Genomic DNA, 11,204 nt, shown 5'->3' with positions numbered 1-11,204 from the left:
CTCATCAATGTCGCAACTTCTCCACTTCCGTTGAGGTAAGTGTAGAATATCTCTTGATTTTGTAAATTTCTAAGTCCTTTTAGTATAGTATTGCTTCCAATTGTTTGACGTTGCTTTTATCTAGAACATAGGTATTGTCTACGAGAACATCTTCCCTTCCAAATTTGGACCACCCAATCGCAACTGTTCTAATATTGCTCGTCAACCCAAGCAGCGTCTATATTGAACTTCCAAGTATTTAGGGGTGGGGTGACAATAATCCAAGTATTATCCTTATTATATTATTAAGTTAAGAGAGGGTGGAAACTTTTTGGAAATCGAACCATATAGTAATAGATATCTTATCTACTCAGCATTGATAAAAAAGAGAGGAATTAGAACAAAAAAAATTTTCTTTTTCCAAAAAAGGGTAAACTATTTCCCTTTCTGGTCAGTGTTCGGTGGGATGTAACATATAAATTTATTAGGTATTATATATATAATATAAATATATTTTTTTCCCTTTTTTTGAAAGATTGTATTAGATATTTAAATATTAAAGAGAGTAAATACTAGTCTTTTCTGTATTGTTACTTTCCATGCATTAATCTTGCACGGTTGGAGGTATGAATTTGAACCACAACTTTAAAAAAAACAAAAATAAAAATAAAAAACCATGTTTTCTTTTTCTCTCAACCGATTTTCTCTTCGGACTAGTGCTTGGTACGATACATGAAGATATTTTTCAAAAATATTACTAAAATTATAACTAATGTTTAAAATATTATAAACCTCAAACTTATTTTAAAAATAATACATTTTAAATATTTTCATTGACATGTTATCTCTTATGTTACTTTAATTATTAGTAAAAGCACATGTACTTTACTCATCAATTCATCCTAAATTAGAAAAATACGGATCTATGTATATATAAATTAACTTGTCTCGAATAGTGAAAAGGCTGATGTATGAGGTCCTAGTCGAATTTGAGAACCTAAGTAAGGCCGTATTGCCTCTTTCTCTGGTTGAGATGTATAAATCTTTTTAAGGTTAGATGACTAATCTTTACTTCATCTTCTTGTAGTTCTCCCAAACCCAATACTAAAGATCAACGAGCTTTCGAGAGATTCTTGGGCTGCATCTCAAATTTCTGTAGGGCGATTCATTACACTGTTGCCTCGTTCAATGAAGAGACGACATATGTTACCTCATTTTCCTCCCTACATGACTAACTTATCTTCTCTTACAGAGACGATATAGCTTGTATTTTTTTCGTGCGTTTATTTATTTATTTTTAAATCAGAGCATATTTTATCTCCATTCTAATTCCATATTTGAAAAAAAAAAAAAAAAGAAATTGGGGGAAGGCCGGAATCACCACCATTACAAGGTAAGTATGCATTTTAAAATCACATATCACTCACAAAGCTTCGAAGGACAAAAAGTGAAGACCAATAATTCAAATAATAGAAAGAAAAATTTAAGAAAACAACCTTTCAATTGTCTCGATTTCATACGACACTTTCGAAGTAGACAAAGCATGAGCAGATCTTTCGGGTTTGGGGGTCTAGAATATTTTTAAATATAGTTACAATTTTAGTAATATTAAAAAAATCCCAATACAACATCTAAAAACAATACAAATAAATCAATATATCCGTTATATATATAATAAATAATTATATATTTTTTAATTCCTCAAAAAAAATATATATTTAAATATTAAAGAGAGAGAATTTTGATCTTTTCTTTGTGATGTGACTTTTCATGATATTAATTTTTTTAAAATATTATATTATTGAAAGAGACGGAAGGAGCAAGTTGAATAATAACTTTTAGTTTTTAAAAAAATTATAATTAAAAAATAATAAGTAAATGAGATTCTTTATTGGTTAGTACCTGGTAATTATAGTATACAATATAATATTTAAAAATTCGAAATTAGTTCAACCGATTAAAGAACTTATTTCAAACATAAGCGATCGTGAGTTTGAATCTTCACATCTATATATATATTTATATATATATTTATATATATATATATATATATATATATATATATATATATATATATTTTGTGTGAACCTAAATTAATTCCACCCTTACTAATATTTTTTCTGTGGAAAATTTTATATGAAATTAATGATTGGTAGAATATTACAATACCAATAGAGAGGTGAGATGGAAATTTAAACTACAATTTTTTAAAAAGGTATATATGGGGAAAATGAAATTAATCTTTTACAAACACTTTTATTTTCCCTAGCTATTGCTTGATACGGCCGGCCCAACATTTAAAAACATTACAAATAAACCAACATATCAATTATCAATTAATTATATTTAAATATCAAAGACAGTCAATACTATATTTTCTCATGACGTGACAATCTATGAAATTATTTTTTTATAAAACAAAGTTAGGCTTATACTAATGAGATGTTTGACAAGACGACTCTGAGAAATTATTGAACAATAAGGGCTTTCATAAAACGATTATTATAGATAGAACATTGATAAGAATTTGAGGAAGTGATCTCAAATTCTCAGCCTTATTGCTGATATTATTTTGAGTAAATTACAAGAAGATGAAATTTTTATTCAAAATTTCAATGTGAAAGTGCGAATCTCCATTGGGCCCAACTCCACAACATGAGACGATTGGTGAATAGGGCCACCTCTGAGTGGTGTTTCATTGGATCTGTCATCTCCCTCAACTTTCCACGACTTCTTTTTCATCTCTGATTTCAACTGGTTTGCTGATAAACTCATCTCCTTCACCTCTTTTATCTTTAAAAAGGAAAAAACACAGCCCCACCAATCATAAATAATCCATGGAAACAAGTTCAAACTTTCATTTACTTTGCACTCTTGAGTTTGTTGTTGCTGACATACCTTTTTTCCAAAGAACATTCTCTTCAGTTCCACCTTAGCCAATGTTGAATATGTAGGATCTTCTCCGGCCTTAACAAATCATCGTCGAAATCGTTCTAATTAGCTTGTGAAATGGAGGAAAACTTCCTTCCGTTTTCGAGTTTAAATTCAGTTGTTAGATTGAGCGAATTTGTGGGATATTTGTTTTACCTCGTATAGATGTGCCAAGCGGACAAGAACACTTCCATCGTCCAACTCCTGCAGAACAAATAGTTAGAGAGAGGGAGAGAGAGCGGAGAGCGAACTCGATTCTACAGTGATCACCTGAAGAGTAATCAAGGCAACATTGAGAGGCAAGGTGTAGTATGGGTCCATTGTTGTTGATTTGGTCACCTTAGATGCAATCCAGCTCTCTTTATTCTGTAAAAACAATAGATATTACCAAGAGAGAGAGTTCCAATGTTACATTATCATACGATCATATCCTACCTCGTGCGCAAAAGCTAAGAGAAGCGGCGAGTAAATTTCTTGGCCTGTTTTTCGTCGCCAACGGGCTCCAGAACCCAGGTTGTTGATGTTCACGTAATAATTTCCTCTCACCTGATAAAAGATAGATCAAGCATTTTGTATTTCATGATGAAAAACATTATAAACTTCTTCAATGAAAATATTTCCATATCTTTTACTGGCAATGGAGTCTGCAAGAAACAGACTGCATTCCATCAGACCCTTGCCATTTCACAGTATAAGAGAAACTGAACTCAAAAGAAAATTGGTTCCAGTCAAGTATCATACCGTTAATCCTTCACATTCACCATCGACACACACTTCTTCATTAAGAGGTTCCCCTACTCCTCTACCATCGTCGTAGGGTGTACGCCTTTTGCATTATAAAAGGATCTACGAATTAGCATTTTCATGTCTATGATAAAATAGAACTTTTACGGATTGGAAAATAAGAATGGGAAGAATCAAATCAACCTATGAAGCATTAACTCCACTTGTCCATCTTTAATGCTGGCTGCTCCGGTGGCACGATCTACCAACACAGATAATTCAGTCTTTTTATCGGCAGTGTAAATTCCAAGATTGAGCTGAAAAGAGCATCCCAAATAGAGCAAAGGTCAGGACTCCTATACCATCTACATGATCAAGGAACTTTATCACAGTCTATCAAGTCGTGGAACATTACCGGATAATAGTTTGCTGCCACTGGTTCATGGACAGAAAGATTCCAGTCTTGCCTATAATCCCGAACCTGAAAATAGCACTCGTAGGTAACAACAGAGCAATAAGCAAATGAGACGAGAAGATATATAGTACACAGCAAGAGAGAAGAAAAGGAACATGTTTGTATTTCAGCTCGAGATAGCGATTATTTACATGTTCTGAAAATGTATTTCTAACTGAAATTTGAACAACCATGTGGTAGTTACCCGCTTTAAAAAGTCTCTCCCGTTTGAATCGGTGTAAAATGCTTTATCTGTAACCATGTTTGTCGTCATTCTTGTGATGATCTCCTTTCCATCATAATAATAATAATCATAATAATCCCCATCCTTATCCGTTGGAATTGGACCAACCTTCAGAGTAGAAATTCACCATAACCATTCAATTGGAAGCTTAAGATATCAACGAGTTTTGGACTTTACCAAACAGAAAATGAAAAGTCGGGTAATTTGAGGATAATGTTTCAAGATAGACTCACTGTGAATTCAAATTCAGCATGCTCTCTGTCTTTGTAAAGTCTAATGACCTAATGCACAACCATATACTCAAAGATTAGGCCATTAACAGACATGAACTCAAATGGACAATTCCTTTTTCAGTTTCATTCTACTTTTAGCACCAACCTGGTAGATCCATGGACTGAACTGTTGGCGGACCTCATCAACTAGCGGTCCACGAATGACTTCCACAGGAGCCTGTCAAGTCCAATAAGAAAAAATAAAAATAAAAAAAAAGAGAGAACTTTGGAACGTAACAAATACGAAAAATTGGCAACTTGATGCACATTACACATATAAATAACGAAGGAAACATAAGGCTTACTGATCTAGAAACGATATTTGGTTCCCCTTCAGGCCTAAAAATATATGCACCAGACGCCTACATCAAGAAATTTACAAAACTTGCGTATTGGTAGATGCTGAATTTATATTTTACGAAATATCATAATTTAAACAATCTCAAATACCTGTTCGTAATCTGTAGATGAAGAATACCATAGATAGTTTTGTTGTATCGGTACATTAACCTGGGATATTGAGGTAATAGCTAATAGATTATTCCATTATAATTATAAGTAGGAACAAACAAGTTATTAAGCGAAGAAAGAAAGAAGAAGGAAAAAAAAAAAAGCAATTAGATGCATTAAGCCAATAAGTTCCATGACCCCATGTGAGTTAAAGGATGCTCATTCTGTCGAGAATCCTTAGTTAATTTTGTGAGGAAAAAAACATCATAAATAATTAAATATCAGTATATTATTTATATAAGATCACCACATTAATAAATAATTAAATTAAGCATACATTAGAAACTAACAAAAAGCATATAATCACCAGCCAAGCAGTATAAGAAGAGTGAAGTACTTTTTATATTCTTATTTTGTCTATCTTACGTCAACCGTTCAGACACTTCAATGCTAAACATACGTTAACCAAAAGAAGCGAGACAACTCACCCCAGTTTTTGAATTGTACATGCGTTCGAGTTCGCCAGAAGAAAGGACCATCTTCAAATTGCCAGGCCCAACTTCAATGGTATCCTTCCAACTGCCTGTGGAAAGAAAACTGAATCTTCTTTGACCTGAATGAATTTTGGCACAAAAGAGCATTAGAAGTTTCTTATAATTTCTTTATGCAACTTCTTGAATTTTCTCAGTAGATGAGAACACCTTACAACCCAGGACACTTCGAACAAAGTTGGTTCTTAAATTGTGAATATTTCACAAGAGTTAAGAGACCAAAACTCTCGAATTCAAAAGACATCTACTATTCTAAGTGACTACAAAGACAAAAAGATATATACAGGGATAAAAGGTCAAATATCTACCTCCACTGCTTCCTTTAGAAATAAAGTACGTGTTCCATCCAAGTTGAGGAACTGATACTTGAAACAGAAGCCAGTACTTGGGAAATTGTCCCCTTGGCAGTCCCAAGTAAGCCTTCACATACAACTTGCTTATGTCTTTTGTGACTTTATCGATGGGAACAAATTGCGTCTCAATGATTTCGCCTGAGGTATCTTGGACAACAAGATCGGCATCATAAACCTGATGAAAATTATCATTTTCAGATTATATGAATAAAACAAAGCCCATTTTTTCCTTCCTGATCATATTTCCCTGAGTTGTAAAAGGTCTAATTCCCCGTGTTCTTTTGTTGAAGAAGATATAGTAATAATCCAAGTCATTCAATTGTCTGAAATGTGAAACAAGCAAGCAAAAGCAAGTTTCTACTCACTGGTATCCTAATGATATCATTACGAATCCATCCAAGAGGGTTGTACACCACCACGACCTGACAGCAGGTGCATTTACTCGTTCACATTATCGTTAAAAATATTTAAAGAGCACATTTCTAAAAGACTGGAAAAGAAAAGAAACATTACCAAACTATTCCCTTCAATTTCTTGCTCTGTCGGTGGGCAGTAACTTATATTGAGCAATGGACACTATTTAACAAAAAATTAAAGGAAATTTCAAAAGCCATAAAGTGCATCAATTCCAATGTGAACCTGATAAATAATATCAGAAACCCAAGCAACAACAAAGCATCACCTGGCTTAGTATATTTGATTTCTCACAGTCAGCCCCCGACTTATTTTGCCCTAAGCAAAACAGAGCAGAATTCACCACTGCATCTGCCTGTAAAAGTTTCCATTGTCATTAAATTAAAGCGAAGAAATATTTTTAAGCTTACAAGAAGAATAAAAGGGTAAACTAAATGCAATCATAGGCTCGAGCAAAAAGTATGAAACACACCTCAGAGGATCCTGCAGCAAGCCGTTTCATATAATCATCTGTAGTATGCTGCTTAGCAGTCCCAGTCACTGCATCATGGTGCTGTGCGATCCCCAAAGCATCACCAAGACTATAAGTATTGGGGCCACCGGATCTCCTCCCAACCAGGAATTCGAGCTGTCGTGCTGCCTAATATGAAACAAAAAAATTATTCAACTGATATGGATTTTAAAAAATCTACTAAGCAATTAAAAAACAATGAGCTTGCAATTAAGGTTCTGCTAGGCATCTCAGTAGAAGGTCTTCAGCAACCATATTCAAGAGCCCAATAAAATGTATCAGAGATTGTTGACATTCCAAGAGCTAAAGTACAGCATTTAGTCACTCCTTGATAAATCCTCAGCTACCCTTAGGACATACCAAGTAATATCCACTCAGCATCCTGACGAATCGTTTCAAGGCTGGGCGACTTGTATAGAAGCCAGTCCAATACGCATGTGCATAATCAGCATACCTGTTATTGTCCATGGGGAAGCATACTAATCGGTTACATATTTCCAAAAAAATTATGCTTCGCCAATAGAGGGCACATCCTAAACTTGAAGAAGATGAAATGCTCACGGAAAAAAATCATCCGTTTTCAATGGCCATGTCTCATTTGCTGCATGTTTTGCATCAGTGTATATGGATGGTGTTGAATACAGAGCATTAATCCGACCGTCCTGGTAAAGAATGCATCCAAAACAACAGAACATGGTGGAAAACAAAAACCGAATAATAATCAGAATGCAAAATACATCCCAAAAATGAATTGACTTTTCCAGTTCAGCCGAACCTTTCTAACATGGTGAATCAACTTATCCATTTGCCTGAACCAGGACTCAGCGTATTGGTACTGGAAATCACCACCCATTTTCCACATGATATGATTAGTCCTGGTGATACTTGCCTACATAAAACAACAGTGCAAGTAATTACCAATGTTTGATGTTACCATTTGTTGCCCCGAAGCCTAAAATCAAAATTCAAATTGTCAAATTAATATTTTACTTGGGCCAGAGCAGCATCTATAAAATCATTAACACGCTGGTCAACGTTGTAGTCATAAAGTAAAGGATCATCCTGCAGTTTTGTCACATTAGTTAAGAGGTAATGTGTCTGTTACCAAGGATTTGTAGTAGTATTTCATGCACAAACATCATACCTGAATAGGAAAGAAATCGTCTGTTACTTCAAAGTGAAAACCAGAAGGAGCATCGTAACTATCAGGGAAGGTATTTACAAAAATCTGCAGACGAACACAGTAAGTACAAAAATAAGTATATAAACGCAATATCAGATTAAAGATAACGAGAAAGAATGGACATTGCAGGAAAAAGAAGAGTAAATCAGATGTTTTACGGTACACCTGAGATGAAGAACCAAATGTTTTAGAGCCATGCCATACAACTTCTAGAGATTTATCTACCTCGCGCTTCTCCTTATCCTGATAATCAATCCTCCAAAAATGTACAGAGTCAAAACCAACCTGAAAAATAAAAGCATGCAAGTCAACAACTATGTGTTGGAATGGTAGCACTACAACACAGGTGATCCGTCATTCTTAAGGAAAAGCGTGGCCATGCTAATTCTATCAAATAAAAGTGAATATATGGTCAGAAAATGAAGGACTATGGAGGAACTTTAGGATTAGAGATAAACGAGATCAAGGACCTCAGCACCAAGTAAGTAAGCTTGCACGGCAGAGTGACCAAACGGATCAATTTGCCATCCGGCACGAGGAACCTTGTTGAACTCCTTCTTTATCATACTGTGCCCAAGAGTCGTTTGGTCGATCATGTCTATGTAATGGGTTGTTGCTTCATCATGCATGCACCAACCTCCATTTCTACAGAAACAGAAAATTTATTGGCAAACATTCACAATATAACACGGTCAGAGAAAGGATAGAGGCGTTTCGTAATTGCATACACGAATTCCAACTGGCCGGCTTCCACAAGTTTTCTCACTAGTCTTTGGAGTTTGGGACTTTGTTCTGACCACCATCGCTGGAAAAATGCCTAAGCCACTCACAATGAACTTCATTAAAAGTAAATTTACTTAGCCTTCTCATGCTGTGGGCTGATTTAGGAGATCCAAAGCTTTAACTTTTAACATGGATAGAGAAAGCAAATTTCAGATGAAACACTTGATGGCACGCACAAATATATAGGCTATAGTTGTGAGTGCTTTTGACTCTTCACTCAAAACTTTTATGTTTATACGTAAAAATATTTTGAAAAAGAGTTGAAAGTACCGGAAGGTATTTTGTGGGAAGACATTTACAGAATGTTTTTAGTTAAAGTGATTTATCATAAGCACTTCTAAAAATATAGATCTAAGTATCAAAATGGTTCGTCATTAAGCACTTAAAAGCTAGAAGCAATTATTGTAGAAGCCAAAAGAAGTTACCATTTCAGCGAACACAAACTTCCTGTTTGTATCACGAAGCAAAGAATCAACAGCTGAATCAAGCACATTCTGCACACACGCTCGCTATTTGAACAGCAACAAATTCAACAGTCAGAGAATTGTTTGGAAATCCACCAAACAAGTTTTGTTGATTACAAGATGATAGAAAGTTACCTGAATACTGGTGTTTGAACCAATATAGTACTGATCGACAGTCTTTAACCAGCCAACATCGTCGTGCGAGTGAGCAACCAGGTGAACATTCAACTTCCCTTCCACAACGCCACCTCCATTGTCGTAGTCAATGAAAGCATAGTTCACTTCAACACAACAAAATATCAGCACAAGAAGCAGAAATGATAAGGTTCGGCTGGAAATGGCTTGTTTTTCCATTACTCAAAGCCGATTGCCCCAACTCAAGAGTTCGGATCGCAAAATATAGAAGAGAGGAGGAAGAATAAAACAAAAGCAGTGAAAAAATGGGTGTCGAAAGAGGACAAAGGAAATGCGCAGAGTTTTTTTACCTTTTGGATTATTCAATCCGGCCTGGGATGACGTTGACTTGTCACTCGATTTTTTAAAAGCTTGAAATCACTGTTCCGTACAAGAAGAAATATTATTTGCCTCCATTGACGAGTTCTTTGAGCTCTCCATTCAATGTTCTTCCCGTAACCAATCATATCCGAATAAAAATTCAGGAAAAACTGAATAGAAACTTCAACCCAAATGTTAAAGAATCAAGTGCACTCGAGAAACGAACGCTTATTCATCAGTTCTACTAAATTAAACGAAACTCTTGTCTAATCCACTGAATTGTCCACTTCAACGCCCGATGCCGAACAAGAATTTCCCGAATACTGTAACAGAGGAGAGTTCTTCTCTCTGTTGGATAAATTTAGGCGACTGTTTTTCAGTAGTTCGTAGCGAATTAATGGACATTGGCTCGCGCTGAATGGGGAAGACGACGATTGGATTTTTCACATCTTTTCTTTTTTCTTTTTTTTTTAAGCCCCTTTCGCGCCATAGACAGCAGCGTTTAGAAATAATACGATTAAATCCACATCTCAACTAATTATGTAATTAAATATTACTCTTTAAAACAGTGATGTCATTAAATATTGAAGAGAGTAAATAACTTTTGTTTTTTAATTAATTTGTACCAAAATGTATCAATTTCCAACCTAAACTTTCAATTTAATCAAATTGTCTGAAATTTTACCTTTTATTAAATTTTTGTTAATCTACCACTAATTTTAACGAGCCACAATGTAAATATCTCTAAAAATTCACGAATTTCAACAAACAAAATGAACTTTGATCCATTTATAGAAAATGAAGGAAAAAAGGTTTAGAACTCCTCCGTAAAGGATAAAAGAGAGGACAAACACATTACTGACACTCTGTAGGCATTGGCATCCATTGGCATCACATTAATTTAACACCAACAATTTTTTTTTCCTTTTTTGAAATCAAAGGAGTAGAGGAAAAATAAGAAAAAGAGAAGGAAGACAAAGAAATGTATAAAAATATCTTATTAAACTATGAAAGAGAGGACAAAACCACATGTTTGGATGTGTTTTTTCATAGGCACGGATGGTTAGTAGAAGATGATCAATACGCTTACAAATTGGAACAATCGTACTAGTGAAAGGTAGAGAGCTTATCGACCATACTTAAAAGATAGCTTAATTAACTAACTAGTTCTATTGTAGGTAAAAAATTATAATTTATACTGTACAAATGATATGTTCTTTATTAAAATAAAATAAAAGAAAAAAGATTCCGTATAAATATAGGTTTTGCATAATTATTTTTTAAAATTGTTTTTGGATTAAGGGATCAAAATAGTAGAAATTCTAAAAATAATATTTTTATGTTTTCAGATCTTGAAAATGTAAAATGCTTCACTGTATTACAAGAAATAAAAACTG

At 34.3% G+C, this 11,204-nt stretch overlaps 1 protein-coding gene across 1 annotated transcript; it reads right to left on the bottom strand.

Moving 5' to 3' along the window:
- Positions 1-2,447: 2,447 nt before the first annotated feature.
- LOC111005516 (alpha-mannosidase) lies at positions 2,448-9,715 on the bottom strand. The gene is made up of 29 exons (XM_022277028.2): positions 9,448-9,715; positions 9,274-9,357; positions 8,794-8,882; positions 8,536-8,710; positions 8,231-8,350; positions 8,027-8,110; positions 7,873-7,944; positions 7,658-7,771; positions 7,444-7,544; positions 7,243-7,336; positions 6,844-7,011; positions 6,640-6,726; positions 6,471-6,533; positions 6,323-6,379; positions 5,913-6,132; positions 5,542-5,666; positions 5,054-5,113; positions 4,909-4,965; positions 4,710-4,781; positions 4,565-4,612; positions 4,293-4,439; positions 4,049-4,114; positions 3,838-3,950; positions 3,652-3,736; positions 3,346-3,456; positions 3,181-3,276; positions 3,067-3,114; positions 2,878-2,946; positions 2,448-2,772 (listed from the first exon to the last, which is right to left on the bottom strand). Exons 1-29 carry the CDS (start codon positions 9,664-9,666, stop codon positions 2,584-2,586), a joined length of 3,033 nt encoding a protein of 1,010 aa, XP_022132720.1. The 5' UTR covers positions 9,667-9,715; the 3' UTR covers positions 2,448-2,583.
- Positions 9,716-11,204: the final 1,489 nt, after the last annotated feature.

The sequence above is a fragment of the Momordica charantia genome, assembly GCF_013281855.1.
Source record: "Momordica charantia cultivar OHB3-1 chromosome 1 unlocalized genomic scaffold, Mcharantia_2.0 BLBB01000001.1, whole genome shotgun sequence".
In the NCBI taxonomy this organism is placed as follows: Eukaryota; Viridiplantae; Streptophyta; class Magnoliopsida; order Cucurbitales; family Cucurbitaceae; genus Momordica; species Momordica charantia.
This window is presented reverse-complemented; position numbering and strand designations above follow the sequence as displayed.